The 16,355-nt window shown below is 45.1% G+C and overlaps 1 protein-coding gene across 1 annotated transcript in view; it reads left to right on the top strand.

The window, feature by feature from the left end:
- The window catches only part of CFAP77 (cilia and flagella associated protein 77), a 103,303-nt gene extending 88,836 nt beyond the window's left edge, over window positions 1-14,467 (top strand). The window contains exon 6 of the mRNA XM_080990668.1: window positions 14,159-14,467. Within this exon, the coding sequence (XP_080846794.1) occupies window positions 14,159-14,287 (129 nt within the window). The 3' untranslated portion in view covers window positions 14,288-14,467. The remainder of the gene's footprint in view (window positions 1-14,158) is intronic.
- Window positions 14,468-16,355: the final 1,888 nt, after the last annotated feature.

Genomic DNA, 16,355 nt, shown 5'->3' with positions numbered 1-16,355 from the left:
CTATGGCTCCATCTTCCAAAGCCATCCAAGTTAGCAAGGGTGCCAACTTGAATAAAATATTGGAGGGCCCAGGTAAGCCCCACCCCGCATAATCAATCATATGACACGGTGCACGCACACCATTCGAATGGCAATGCCCATCCATTTTGGGAGGGGCCAGACTCCTCAAATATTTTATTGGGGTGCTGAAGCCCCCTCGGCCCCTAGGAGTTGGCTCCCATGCGAGTTGGTGATTGGTCATGTTATCTAATCCATAGTTTTGCCTGGGAAAGCCTTGGGCCTTCAAAGCCTTTCTGTGGGGCCCTCAGGTCTCTCTCCAGACCACATGCCCACATGCTCCAGACCGCCTTCCTTTTTGTGTTCTTGAATTTTGAAAATGCTTCTTGCTTCCCTGGATAGAGAGTAGGGGTTAGTGTGTATAGAACCTAGCCCACTGTACAGAGATGACATTTGCATCCATTGCTCTGCCCACATTTGCCTCTGGCCCCACCCACCACTAACACATGCCCCTCCTGCTCACGGAAGGTTGCTCTGAGGGGCATGCAGCCCTTGGGCTGTAAAAGCTTCTGCATTCCTAAGCTATGCACTGTGTGAATAAATACTTCCCTTCGTCTGGGGGACAGCATGTAGGCTTACACAGCTCTAAACTAATGCCACCCCATCACTCCAGTTGCCTTCACCCATGCCTGTTGTAGTGTTTAGTGTACCGGACTAGGACTTGGGAGACCAGGGTTCAAATTTCCACTCGGCGATGAAGCTCACTGTGTGACGTTGGGCCAGTGACTCACTCTCAGCCTAACCTACCTCACTGGGTTGTTGTGGGCTTTAAATGAAAACAAGGATCTGGGAGCCCGGGGTTCAAAACACACACACACACCGCAGTTGGCTATGTAGCTCACTGGGTGTGATGTTGAGCAAGTCACTGCCTCACTCAGCTTATAACCTACCTCACAGGGTTGTTGTGGGGATTAAATCATGGGGGAGATGAAACATGTGTGCCACCTTGAACTCCTTAGAGGAAAATGTGGGATATAAATGCAATAAACAAACAAACAAACAAACAAACCATTCATCCTCCTGGACCACGCAGAAGGATTTATCTGCAACGGAAACCCTTCTCCTGCCCCCCACCCCACTGCCCACTTAATTGCTATCTGTCCACCTTTCCTGCCCTCCGGGCCAAGCCTCTGTGACATTACACAGTCATTCAGTCACTAAAGGCTAGACAAATTGAATATTTTTTCGCATTCGGATGCAGAGTTCAGGCCCCAGTGCCCCAGAATAATGGCACATGCTATTAAGCCAACCGTTTGATTTACAGGATTTTCATGCCGCCGTTCCGATTTGGTTCTTATTTGGACGTCTCTTTGCGGGAAAATAGCCCTAATTTGTGCCTCCTGGGACCCTACGGGGCTTGCTTGTCTCCCCGCCAGTTCACTGACCTAACAGGAACAGGCGGGGGGAAGGTGCACTGGATTAGCAAAAGTTGCTGAACTGTAGTATATCTGCCAGTGCAGACACAGCAGCAATTGCTTAGCATCACATAACTCTTTGGGAATAGGAGAAAATTAGCATCCTGTCCATTCCGGCTAACAACCTCCAAGAAAGAAAGCAAAGCAGCTCTGTGTAACATATTACTGTAACATACATTTAAAGCACTATTTTACCAGTCATGGCTTCTCCCCAAAGGATCCTGGGAGCTGTAGTCTGTTAAGGGTGCCGAGAGTTGTTAGAAGGCCCTATTCCCCTCAGAAGGTACAGTTCCCAGAGTGGTTTAAGAATCCATCCCTTTTCCTGGTGATCTCTGGCCATTGTAGCTCCGAGAGAGGAAACAAGGCCTCCTAAGAACTCTCAGCACCCTTAATAAACTACAGCTCCCATAATTCTTTGGAGGAAGCCATGATTGCTTAAAGTCGTATGATAATGCTTGTTTGTTTGTTCTTTGAATTTGTATACTGCCCTTCATCCAAATATCACAAGCCAGTTCACAACATAAAAATACAAAACAAGAACACACAATGCATAAGTGCTTACATATAAAGTCCTTTGCTCAATTAAACAAGCTATGGGGTATTGTTTTTGTTTTTTATTATGGTATCATAGAATTGTAGAGTTGGAAGGCACCCCAGGGGTCATCCAGTCCAACCCCCTGTAATGCATGGATCTCAACTAAAGCATCCATGACAGATGACAGTATACATTTTTTTTTTTTATATAGTAAACCACCCTGTGATCTTCAAATGAAGAGCACATAGAAATTTTAAAAATTAATGATAACAACTCAATAACCCCCTTCCCACAAACACATTTAAAAGGCCATAGAATGTTTAATCAGTCAAAGCTGCCTAAAGATACGTAATGAAAGCACTGGGCGCGCCTCCCTTGAGAGGGTGCTCCACAAGTGGGAAGCCACAGCAGAGAAGGCTCATTCATATTCTGCCATCCTCTGCAGCTGTCACAGAGGAGATGCACGAAGAAGAGCCTCAGGTGATGATTGCAGGGTCTTGGTTCATTGGCAAGGCAGCTACAGCAGTGACTCGCCTCTCCAAAAGGACATGGGAGAGCGTGATGCTAACGTCCAGTGGAGGTCTACCAGGCTTACATGTTGAGCATGCTGCTTTCTGGTAGTGAGTTTTGGACAACTTACACCTGCCAGGAGTGACGCCTGATTACCTTCTATATTTGCTGTGTCAGGAAGATTTTGGGCATCACATGGCAGGACAAGAGTCTCAAACAAAGACAAGCTCTCCCAAGCCCACATTCTCAGCACATTCACACTCCTGTCTCAGCGACATCTACGTTGGCTTGGTCATGTCTGCAGAATGGAAGATGGCAGGATCCCCAAGGACATGCTCTATAGGAAGCTGGCTTCAGGCATCAGGCCTGTTAGCAGACCAACTCTATGTTACAAAGATGTCTGTAAACATGACATGAAGGCTGGCAACATCACCCCCTCCATTTGGGAATCCCTTGCAGATGACCGCAATGCCTGGAGACAGACAGACATGTTCATACATCCATAGCCGTAGCCAGAGGAGGAATGACCACTGGGAAGATTGCAGAGAGAAGAAACATCATGGTGCATCTGCAGTAGCACAACCAGGCACCTTCATCTGCCCCAGCTGCAACAAAATATGTGTCACCTGTATCAGTCTCTACAGCCACAGCAGACACTGCAACCTTCCAACAGTTTGACTTCACTCCCAAAGGTGTATTTCACCATTGTCCTCTGAGACCGGCAGATGCCAACAACTAGATTGGTTCATATGTGGGGATGCGGTCCTTGAGATATTGTGATTCTCAGCTGTTTAAGGCTTCATAGGTCAAAACCAGCACTTCAAATTGGACCCAGAAACTAATTGGCAGCCAGTGCAGTTGGGCCAGGATTGGTGTAATATGCTCAAACCTGGATGATGAATTCTGCACCAACTAAAGTTTCCAGACTGTATTCAGAGTCAGCCCTACATATAACACATTGGAGTAATCTAACCTACAAGTGACCAGACCAAAGATGACAGAAGTTAGGCTATCCCTGTCCATTTAGGGGCACAGTAGAAGTTGATGGAAGGCACTCTGCACCACCATGATGACCCAAGCCTCAAGTGACAGAAGTACCCCCAAGCTACATACCCGCTCATTCAGAGGGACTGTAACCCCGTCAAGAACAGGAAACCTTCCATCCATCCGGTGTAGGGAACCACCCACAAACAGTGCCTTATCTGGATTGAGCTTCAGTTTGTTGGCAGCCCATTGCCAAGAAAGGACCACAGTCCAGCACATCCACTGCCTCACTTGCAGTTGTAAAGGACTAAAGCTGTGTGTCATCAGCATATTGCTGACAGTGTACTCCAAAGCTGCAGATGACCTCACTCAGTGGTTTCATGTAGATGTTAAACAGCATATAGGATAAAATTTAACCTAGAAGAACCCCCACATTAAAGGCTCCACGGGACCAAAGAGCATTCCCCAAGCATCACCCTCTGACAGGTAGGACTGGAACTGCTGCAAATCAGTGCCACCCACCCACCCACAGCTTGGGTAGTTGCTCCAGAAGGATGCTATGGTTGATGGCATTGAAAGCTGCTAAGAGACGAGGACAACTGATAGTTACACATTTCCCTTGTATCTCTCCTGACTTCATACAGGGTGACCAAAGTGGTTTCTGTGCCAAAACCAGGCCCACATCCGAATTGACATGTATGTAGAAAATCAGTTTCCTCCAAGAGTGCCTGCATCTGGTCCATGACCACCCACTCAAGAGTTTTGCCCAAGAAAGGGAGATTGTCAGCTGGTTGGTAATTACTTAGATTTTCCAAATCCAGGGAGGGCTTGTTAAGGAGTGGTTTTACCACTGCCTCCTTCAAGCAGGCAGGGACCTCTCTGTCTCACAAAGAGGCATTCATCACCTTCCTGGCCCAGCTAGCTGTCTCCTCCTGTATTATCAGCCAAGAGCGACAAGGGTCCATTGTACATGTGGTTGTCTTGACTGATCCGAGTTCCTTGCCCACATCCTCAAACCTTACCACCTGAAACTCATCCAATTCAACAGGACTAGACAATCTTCTGGACACCCCTTGAGAGTCATTTGCTGTAATATTGGAATCAAGCGCCCATTGGATACAAGAACCTTTATAGACCACAGCAACTCCCCTTCTTGAACCTGTTTGCCCTGATGCTGTGCTCAGTACCCAGATGGGCATTGCTGGCTGAACCAACTCCACGCTGCTCATTCATTCAAGTCTCAGTGATACAGACCAAATCAGCCTCCTCATCCACAATTGGATCATGGATGAGGCAGGTGGAATTGTCCACTCTATCAACTTTTCCAGAACAATCCTAGTCATCAGAATTTGACACCCACTGCAGGATCTGATACTAACTCACATCCGCATTCTTCTTGAAAACAAACAGTCGAGGTTTAACACACACACACACACACAGAGAGAGAGAGAGAGAGAGAGAGAGAGAGAGAGAGAGAGAATGTATTTTACATTTCCTCAATTTCTCAGAAGGAGGGGTGTGATATTTTAGAACTCAGTCAACAAGCAGAGCTCACACCATCCTCCTGGGCCGGGCATGTCAGGAAATTAAAAGTCTGTTTTGTTTTGTTTTAAAATGAGTTGGAGTTGCTACACCGTGGGTCAGTATAGGTTGTCTTGCTTACTGTTGGAATTTTGCATTTTCTATTCTTTCTACATGGTGGAATTGTTTCAGAAGGGGACTCATTGACAAGCCATCTCATATAAAAGGTTTGTAAGGGGAGTTTGTGGATATTGAGGGAACACATGAGGCAGTCAATATGTCCTGTTTGCAGGGACAGGCCTCTTGTTTCAGGGATGAGGAGCCTGTTTCAGCCCAAGGGCGGCATTACCTTCGGGGCAACCTTGCAGGGGCCACATTAGTCATCAATAGCATCATCCTTCATTAATTTGTATAATCTTCTCTTAAAGCCATCCAAACCTAGTGACCATCACTATCTACTGAGGGAGTGAATTCCATAGTATAAGTGTGAACAAGTATTGCCTTTCTTCCACCCGGAAACTTCCAACACTCAAGTTCTGGCATTATTCACTATTATTTATCTCATAAAATTTAGACAAAAAAAGCAGATTAAATTCACATCAGCTTTCTAAACATCTGAGTCAGTGCACCATAATGGTTGGCATGTTGGACTAGGACTTGGAATACCAGGGTTCAAAGCCCCATTCACCTTGGGGCCAGTCACTGCCTCTCAGCCTAGCCTACCTCACAGGGTTGTTGTGGGGATTAAATGAGGAGGTGCGAACCATGTATGCCACCGTGAACTCATTGGGGGAAGTGGTTGAATATAAATGCAATAGATTATAATAGGCTTGCCTAAACAAAAATGCTTCTATCAGGTGCCAAAAAGGGTACAGTTATGAGAGAGGGACTGACCAACGGTGGCCCTCTGATCACGTGTACTTTTCCTGAGTTTGGTTCTGTTGCAGACAGAGATAACATCAGCTTTCTCAAATATATATATTTTTAAATACCTGCTACCACGCTCTCTGCCACTTGTCACAGCATTTGTTGACAACCCTATTGAAGGTGGCTCTTGGCGTGATGGAGACCGATCTTTCACTCCCAGACAGTTTATGAAAAGGAGGGGGGTTTGAAGGGACGGGGGGGCGGGGTAGAGAAGGCTGAGAACACATCAATACCAAGGATTTTTTTAAAAGGACCTCCGCAGCCGCCATCAGCTGATGAGGCTCCTCACCTGAGCCCCCCAGCGCACCGCCTCCAATTAAATCAAAATGGTCTGTTTTTAATGGTCTTTTACACTGACAAGTGGGCGATCATTCTGGGCCACGCTAGCTGTCAGGCATCCGAAGCAAAATCTCCGTTGATAATGCCCAATGGTTCCAATTAGGAACCGAGGCCGCGCCTGGCGCGCTAACGATCCCCCAGCTTCCCCCTAGGCCCCTTCGGCGCTGGCTGTTGCACGGTACCTCCTCCTCCTCCGCCACAAATTACTGACACAAAACGGAGGCGCCCCGGCGTCTCCTCACCACGCCAGGCCCAGGCTTGTAGGGCTTAATGAGGCGATGGAAGTTTTTTTTTTCTCCCGCCTTTCCCGCTAAAATCTTTTCTTGTTTGACAGCTGCTCGAGTGTTGACCTTATAAAAGATTTAGTGTTTCTCATTATTTTCTGCCAAGCCTCGCAAGTGATGGCTTTTGCGGATATCATTTGCATCCGTGTGTGTGTGTATATATATATACAGAGAGATGTGGTATGGGGTGTGTACTTGAGCACATCTGTGTGTTTCCGGGTTCCAGGGGCGACACTGTTGTTCCCTTCTCCGATAAAGGCCTCGTGTCTTTAAACTCCCCCAGGCCACAAAAATAAGAGATGGGTTTGGCAGGGAAGAAACTCAAATTAGTAGGTGCTTTAACAACAACAGCAACAAAACACTCACAACATGTGCCAGCCCTGTGAGGCCAGAGGCAGAGGGCCTCAAGCACTCTGGAGCAATGTATGCATTCAGGAGGAATGCTCATGGTATGCAGGAGGCAGGGAGTTGTGCATTCCCCGCCACATCAAAAACTCACCGCCCTGGGAAAGCTAGCACGTCACCAAGTCAGGATCTAGCTTGACTTATCTTCACAATCTGCTACTTTTTCTGTGGATAAGAGAGGTTTGTTTGGTTTAGTTTTGTGGGATGAGGGGCACATCACCATTTCAGTGTTTTCTGTCTGGCTGTGCATCTTCCTCGTGCATTGAGACATCAGAAGGGAATTTGGCACAAAGTATTCAGAGCACACCATTCCCAGCTCTCCTGGCTTGGCATGGTCTAGGGAGGGCCAAATCGCACCACTTGCATGTGTGTTTGCCCTTAAGTCTGTCGTAACTGTGATTCCTGGTGCATACTTAAGATCACATTTGCACATCAAGCTGAGGGGGGCAAGTCAGGTCAATCTGTATAGGAATGATCCAATATAAAAATTTGCAAACCTACCTAGAAGAGCGATTTTCCTAGATTTTGCGTTCCTGTCCCTGGTAAAACAAAAAACAAAACACTGTTCCTGGTTTTTGTTTAGGGGGAGGTTTTGTTTTCATTCTTACTATGCAGTAGTAGACTTTATGTGTTTATTTAATCTACAGGCGGTGACCATTCTGTGTGTGTCTGTTTGACACGTGACCACTGACGCTCGCGTAGTTTTTGGCCCTGGAAGAGGGCAGGGGTGGAATGGGCTTACGCACGACTGCTGACGTGCACAATGAACCAGAGCACAACTCCCGCACAAAAAGGGAGTTGCCTGTATTTATCGCATTTACATCCCACCCTTCCACCATGGATCTCAAGGTGATCCACAGTTCTCCCCCTCCTCATTTAATCCCCACAACAACCCTGTGAGGTAGGTTACGCTGAGAAACAGTGACTGGCCCAGGATCACCCAGTGAGCTTCATGGCCGAGTGGGGATTTGAATCCTGGTCTCCTGGGTCCTAGACCAATACTCAAACTACTAGACCACACTGGCTTCTTAAGTGACTTCCACCCCACCCTGGTGTACAGGTGTTAAATCTCTGATAGGGGTGGGCAAGAGGAGAAGCAGGGGCATAGGAAGGGGGGCGGTGGGGGCGGTCTGCCCCAGGTGTCATCCATGAGGGGGGTGACAAAAAGGCACACCGCGGGAGGCTCGCCCCGCTGACCCTGTGCGTGGCAGCTCGCCCCCCCTACCCCCCCAGGTGCATGGCATGGTCCCCACTCCGAGCGTCCATACAACTAACTCTGCCACTGAGGAGAAGCAGTTGTACTTTGACTCAGTTACATACTAGAATGCCTGATTTTGGGGAGGGGAGGTTGCACCCGAATCATGATTAATGTTATACACATTATTTACACACAGAGACAAAACAAAAAAATTCCTTCCAGTAGCACCTTAAAGACCAACTAAGTTAGTTCTTGGTATGAGCTTTCGTGTGCAAGCACACTTCTTCTTCTTTTTGCACACGAAAGCTCATACCAAGAACTAACTTAGTTGGTCTTTAAGGTGCTACTGGAAGGAATTTTTTTGTTTTGACTATGGCAGACCAACACGGCTACCTATCTGTACACAGAGACAAGTTTATTTTCATAATGCACTTGATGAGATTATTGGATGTGGTCTTGAATCATAGAATCAGGTATCAGAGGGGACTCAAAGAGCATTCTAGTCCAACCCTTGAAATGCGTAGGAGAGTGGTTAAAATCCTGCAGAAATTTCATCAGAAATTGAAAGCTCTCCATGCTAGGCACCCTCACATGTCCTTGCTCCAAAGCCAGCAACAAGTTTAGACTTCCTGAAAAATAAAACCACGAATATTGACTGAGGGAGTCTTATCCAAACCTGGGATGTGCTTGTTTTATCATTTTTAAGCATTATTTTGCTACAACTGTTGTTGTTTTTTTTTAAGTACAGGGGTGGCTTAGGGATGTGTCTCATACTCCTGGTACTTTGTTCTGGCCCTAACACTAGGGGTTCCCATGGAATCTAATCTGTTTGTATTCTAATATAAACTGACCTCTTAGAGTCCCAGCCTTACTAGGATCCACAGGACTCCAGGGAACTGGGAACTCTGATGGGCAGCCAATCCTAGCTGGGAACTTCCTACACAAGCAGCCTGAGTACAACCTCCACTGCAAAGGAAAGTGGACTACCTAATATCATGGCAGCTGTCAATGTCATTGACAAGTGATTGATTTTGCCCACCTATGATCAATGATCCTGGGTGGAATTTAACATCTATGCAGAGGCTGTTGCTAGACCAGCTAGACTTCACAGTCTTCATGGCAACCATTACACTGTCTCAAATTGTCATCTATCTAAAACACTGAGCCGGGCATGATTTAGTCTCTGCTCAGAGCGATGTGAGGGATGGCTTGAGGGTACAGGATGCTGGTGTCACACTGCCATGGTCTGAGCACCATCTGGCAAAATTTGGATTGGTGGTGGCAGTCACACCCCTTGTAAGGGTGGTAGACCTGTTTGGAAGGTCTATGTCCCAGGAGACTGATGGAACCTGATGGATTCCTGAATGTTCTGTGGGATTTTCCAGTGGTGAAAGCCGACAATCACAGTGAAGCCATGGTCAGAATAATGACAACAATTAATTTATATATCACTTACATGCCAAAAAGGCTTCTAAGAGGTTTAAAAGTGTAAAACCACTGGTAAAAATAAATCTGCAAGTAATTAAAATATGCAAGAAAAAAATTCTGCCAGAATGTTTAAAACCTCAAAAATTAAAGTTTACAATACAACAAACCTTTAAACAGCATAGCAAGACAATGCAACAATTGAAATTATTCATTGAGGAGGTTCAGGTCAAGTTGGAGGTCAGGGGAACAGTTGTCTAAACAGGCATGACTTCAATAGCCAGGGGAATGCCAATGCTGATGGGGCTCTCCCATTTCTGCAGGGTAGCCATTGCACAACAATGGTGCTAACAGTGAAAAAAGCCCACCTCCACATTCCTGTGTTAAGAAGAGACAGGTAGTTTACACCATTGGCCCTGAGTGTCCACTATCAAAGCAGCCAGAGCTGTGGATTTCAGGATCCCACCAACACATTTGGCAGGGTATACGTGTGTGTGTCACAGCTGGGGAGAGAAGGGTTACAGAGTAAATGTCATTTTATTTTCCAATACAGAGTTTAGAAGCAGAACAAGGGGTGATTAGGGTCTGACAGTTTTAATGCACAATCCTGTCGCTTTCTGCTGTCAGATACAGACCTCTAACCTCAAGTTCCCTTGCTGTGGCTTTAACGACTGACCTGGGATTAATCCATACTTTTCAAGTGCCCCTAATAACGAGAGAAGCTCTCATTTTTTTTCAGAGAAATAAATAAATGGCATTATTCCTCTCTGGTGCTGAGACTAGGAATGTTCATGCCCAGGCAGGCATTTTGCTCCCAAGAAACAAAACAGATCATACAAATTCAAAGAAAAAACTGTCTCTGAGAAATCTCAAACAAGAGTATAATGTGGGAATTACAACTGGACTGATTTGGAAATTATTTGGCAGACTCAGGAGCCAGAGAGTATCTACTGCTGAAAGGCTCACAGATGCTCACATAAACCTAACCTTTTCAGACCTTATTGTATCAAAACAACAATAGGACTGCTATCTGGTGCTTTCTAATCAGCATGATCTGGCCAGAGTAAAAGAGTTTCCACTTTCTCCCACCACTGCCTCTACAGCAGAGTTTCATGGCTGGATGTGATTCACTGTGTTAGTCTGTATTAGAGGCATTCCACCAGGCCGGCTGCTCATACTAAGCCTGACGGTTGCCTTTTTCATCTATTGCCTTGGAAGCATTTCTCCACATCCACCTCCCTGCCAATTTCTACAAGGGCCACCCTGATAACTCGTAGACATCCAGTGAGGTTGGACAGATAAAAGGAAGTACTGCTTCATGCAGCACATTTTTAAACTATGGAACTCACTCCCACAAGAGGCAGTGATGGCTACCAACCCACACGACTTTAAAAGAGGATTAGACAAGTTCATGGAGGAGGAGGTTTTTGATGGACACTAGCCATGATTGCTATGGTCAGGGGGAGTAATGCTTCTGAGCACTGTTTGCTGGAAATCACAGGAGGGGAGAGTGCTCTTGTGCTTGGGTTCTGGTTGAGGGTTTCGAACTGAGTCATCTTGTTGCCCACTGTGAGAACAGGATGCTGGACTAGATGGGCCATTGGACTGATCCAACAGAGCTCTCTTGATGTTCTCATGAGACAAAGGGGGAGGAAGCTAACAGACAAGGGCCACTCCAGGACCAGATGTAAGAAGGCAGGTAGATGAGGACCAGCTGGAGGAGGATGGAGGGGGAGGGGAATGGCTGCACCTGTCATTGGCTCTGACTCCACCTACAGTTGGTCTCCCTACCTTCTTCCCCGTGACTCCCAATTACCCACAACTACTACCTGACTCCTCACATCTTAGCATGCACTGGGTGTGATTCCTGGCAAAAAGGAGCCCAGGCCAGATCAGGGACTCATACAGAGATGCAACAGAGACTCCCCTCTGTGAATGACACCTTGGGCTTACATTATTCTAATTATTAAGGCTCTAACAATGCCTCTTTTTTAGCATACACAGCAGACAGTTTGGGAATTCGTATTCTGAAAATGACATTGATGCAGAACCTAACAGTGTCTATCTGCTTAGTTCGAAGGGAGCCAAGGGAGATCCACCACCCTCACCCTCAAAAAAAAAAGAAAAAGAAAGAAAGCCTGATTATACAGGAGTCTAATTATGGATTTAGATATCTAACTTGGAAAATGCCAAGTGATCTGCTCTAATGAGATTTGAGGACTTAATACCTGAATGTCCACAATTATCTTTGTAGCTGGAGGTTTGTCTGCCAATCAGAAAATTAGCCTTTGGTATCGGAGTAGTTCATTAAGCCTTGTTGATGATGGTAGGATAAGGTTCCCAAAATGGACCCGAGACAAAGGACTTAATCAACCATTCCCAGAGGGTGGGAAGCCTCATGGGCAGATTGGATAGTTAGAGGCAAGGAAACACCATTGAAAACAGGCAAGAACAGGTCGGCCTCTTAATTCTCCTGGACCTCTACTAGGGAACTGCCTCAGACCAGGTTGAAAGTTGGTGCATCTAGACCAGTGCTTTCTACTCTGTCTAGAAGCCACCCTCAAGGGACACTGGCATTACCTGTTCCATTACCTGTTCCCCATTCTGCCTGACTTAGGAGTGGGGAACATTTTTCAGCCAGAGGGCCATAATCTCCTCTGGGTAAGCTTGCAGGGACCATGTGCAGGTGGTGGGTGGGCCCAGAGGCAAAAGTGGGTGGAGCAACAAATGTAAATGTTACCTGGCAGCAGTATTATTTTTATTTTTATTATTATTATTATTATTATTATTATTATTATTATTATTATTATCACTTTCCCCATACAATCAACTCAAAGCAGCTTTCAGTAAGCTCCCACTCACACCCCATCCATTGCTCCACCCACTTTTGCTTCTGGCCCCACCCACCACTGTGATGTGGCCCCTGAAAGCATGCTCGAAAGGGCCCACTCTGGAAGAATGGCAGATGAAGGTGATTGACTACACGGAATTGGCAGAATCCGAGACCAGGGAGAAGAGTCAGTGAAAGAAGACTGGAAAAAATTTAAAGACTATTTACAGAAATATTGTAAAATTAAGGAATCTTAGAAGGATGTTGGATAGAAACTAAGTGGTTTCCAGCTGTAATGCTTTAAGAGATACGAAAAAAGGTTTACAAATGGGTAAAAGCTTAATGGTAAGGATTTGCTGAACTAACAAACTGAACTGGAATACAAAAAAGGGAGGTACGAGGAGGTCCGGGGAAATAAGTGTAAGGAAGATAGGCTATGGAAAATTAACGTGTTTTTTAACTGTTTCTATTTTGTATGTTTCTTTTTATTTTTCATTTTTTTGTTATATCTTAAAAACTTTATTCTTTTTTCTGTATTTTGTATTTTCTTGTATTTTTACTTTTTGTTTTTGTGTAATTCTTGTATTCTTTGAAACTTTAATAAATATTATTTTTAAAAAAATATGAAAGCATGCTCGAAAGGGAATGTGGCCCTCAGACTGGAAAAGGTTCGCCACCTTGTGCTGTAACAAAGAAGTTAGTAGATACACATCAAAAACCCACCTGAAAAGTTACACAAATATCCGCTTGTCTTCCATGGCTCATTTATGGCCTCTGTCTCCAAGTAGGAAGTCTTAGTCCTGCCTTTTTTGTGAATATGGAGGTGCTTTAAATTTTAGCATTAACTCTGTTTTATGTTGGTTTTAATGAATGTTTGTAAGTCGCTTTGAGTTCTTTTGTGTAAGAAAAGAGACTAATAAGTAATAATAATAATAGGCATAATAATATCATGGCAGCTCGAATAGTAATTGCAACTCAGTGGCAAACAGCCCCAAATCTTACATGGGACACTTGGTACCATTCATATTGGAATACAACTTATAATGGGGAAAAATTATGCATAATCTGATATTTTGACAGGGACTAGAACCTATCTATATGATTTGGCATTCCTTTATTACATATACAGTGGAAACATGATTTCAAGACAACCTTCAGCAGCAGCCTGGCAAATCTGCAAAATAATAATAATAATAATAATAATAATAATAATAATTCTTTATATGAAGGCAACTTTTATCCTTGCTTTCTTCATTGATGGCTTGGACTTTTTCATTCAACCCACATGCAAGTGTACCTTTTTCTCAGGACCGGCCCACCCATCAGGTGGGATAAGGAAACCACCTAAGGTGGCAAAAGGCCAAGAGGCAGCAGCCCCATGGGGGCGCTGCCCACCCCACCACTGGCATCAGCAGCCGCACTGGCTTCTGGAGAAATCTTGCAAGCTCTCAGTGGAAGCTACTGCCGCCACTTTGCAGGCAAGTGGCACACAACCCATTTAAGTGAGGCAACAGCAGGGCAGCTACATTACCGTTTTGCCTCAGGCAATGAAACAGAACAGACGTCCTTTACTTATTCCATGTGCTTAGTTTATAGTTTTGTTTTTCATCTTTTAATATCCATCATTATAATTGTTTTCTCTGTTTCATGCACATTATAAAATTAAATTTAAAAAATCATTGCAGCAACAACGATAATTTGACCAATGTCCATCTCATCTCCCTCCAGATATGTCCACACCTCTCCACCTTCCAAGACAAGGAATCATACCAGAGGGCTCTGAAGGCCTTCCAGTCAGAAATCCCTGTGAGGCTTGGGCCCCTGGCGCAGGGCCTTTACACCACCACTGCCTGCTAAGGATCATCCAGAGGAGAAAACAGAGAATAAAAGCTCCAGCTTCTGCACAGCCTGGGCATCCTACTATAATCTTCCATTGCATGTTTCAGATTTCAGGTCTATGTTTGTATTTGTGAAGTTGATTAAGCTCATAATTGACTAAGCACCTTCTGTCTCTACATTAAACATTTATTCAATTAATTCATTTTTCAGTTCATTCACTGGAAGCATTTTTTTTTTATTTTTTTAAAAAAATCTCTGCTGTTGACCCAAAAAATGGTACTGTAGTAGCTTGCATAAGGTCAGGAATGAACAAGGCAGTCTCTGCCCCAAGCCCCTTACAAATCTAATAGCCCAGAGTTCATACTGCAAATACATTCTGACACTTTTAATGTTTCGGTTTCTTGTTTTTTCCTGTAAGCTGCTTAGAGGTTCTGTTTGCAATCAAGCAGTGTATAATTTTTGTGAAATAAAAGAAGCAGGTAGCGAAACAACACTATGTCACTCGCAGCTTTTAAAGAAGTGTGCTTAACATGACCATCCCCCCCCCAAAAAAATGTTTATTGGTTTTTCAAAAAGGCAGCATGCGAGTAAAATAAACAATACATGAAACAAAAAAAGCATGTATAGTGGAGCACTTAGGCCAGTTGTAGAAATAAAGGTGTAATTCAGTTATGTGTATTACAATAAAGAAGGTTCTGTGGTGGAAGCTGCCTTCAGAGTGCCTCGCACCATAAGAGACGGGGTAAAGTCACATGGAGACCAAGTACCCTCTCCATCACGAAGACAATGATCTGCTTACAGAATTCGCTCCCACCAGAGGCAGTGATGGCCACCAACCTCAACAGCTTTAAAATAGGATTAAACAAATTCATGGAGGAGAAGGCTATCAATGGCTGCTAGCCATGATGGTAACTAACTATGCTCTTCTTCCACAGCTGGAAACCACAGGGTGGGAGAGGGCTCTTGCTTGCAGGTTTCTGCTTAGCCACTGTGAGAACAGGATGCTGCACTACATGGCCTGATCCAGCAGGCTCTTACAGCTGTATCAATCAAACAAGGGGGATAACGTGAGGATAAGACTGATAAAATGATGCGGCTGTAACACAGTTGATAATGTGTTCTGCCAGGGGGCTATATAATTCACTGTTTTTATTAATAAAACTCACAAGGGGCAATCATGCAAACATCAAAATGGTGTCCCCTAAGCACCCTGCAATGTCTTCAGCTACTGCAACACCCCACACTCTTGCAAGCCAACTATCATGAGAGGGGTTGGATGGAGACTACGACTGCTTTATTTCTGAAGCAGCACCAACAGCAACAACGAGATCTTAATCTAAAATGGGGTTAGGAACCTCAGACCTGGGGGCCAGAGGCAGCCCCCCCCCGGCCCTCAGAACTCTCCCTAGGTCATGCCCTAATTTAGTGTTTGGAGTTTATATGTATTAGCGGACACTTTGCTTAGCAATAGATCCATCTGGAGCACACCTTACCCTGACTGCCATCACACTGAGTCACCTGAGTATGAAAGTAAGAAATTTAAGTTTATTGTAGGAAACGCACACTTGATAGAAAAAGATGCCCAGTTCTATCTAGTTAAGCTGCAGTGCTTGCTCTTTCATCTCCACAGGGGAGAGAGGCCTAAGAATGGGGTCTCCTCTCCCAAGGTGGAGAGAGCCAGAGGAGGGCAGGTGTGGGGTGAGGAGGAAGAGAAAGTCAAAAGAAATGGGGTGATGGAAGGTGGAGAGGGTTAAGTCCTCTATAGTTTGGAAGGCGTTTGACAATAGTGTTCTGTTCCTTCTCTGACAGTTCTCTAGATAGGGTGGGAGAGGGATAGAGAAGAGAGAGAAAGGGCTGACAGAAAGAGAAAGAGGTAGCAGTGAGGGAGAAAAGAAAGAGGAGGCAGCGAGAGAGAAAAAACGGGTGGCAGCAAGAAAGGGAGGAAAATGAGAGGGGAGGATGGCCCCTGACAGATTACCACCATGAGAATGTGACGCCCAGACAGAAGAGAGACTCCTCAACCCTGCCCAAAATCAAGATAATGCTTTGATCCTCTCAAAAGGAAGGCTTGTGTGTAGCTTCTAAG

This window comes from Podarcis pityusensis, assembly GCF_964106645.2.
Source record: "Podarcis pityusensis genome assembly, chromosome: Z".
Lineage (NCBI taxonomy): Eukaryota > Metazoa > Chordata > Lepidosauria > Squamata > Lacertidae > Podarcis > Podarcis pityusensis.
Note: the sequence above shows the minus strand (reverse complement) of the source record. Positions and strands in the feature narration are given on the sequence as shown.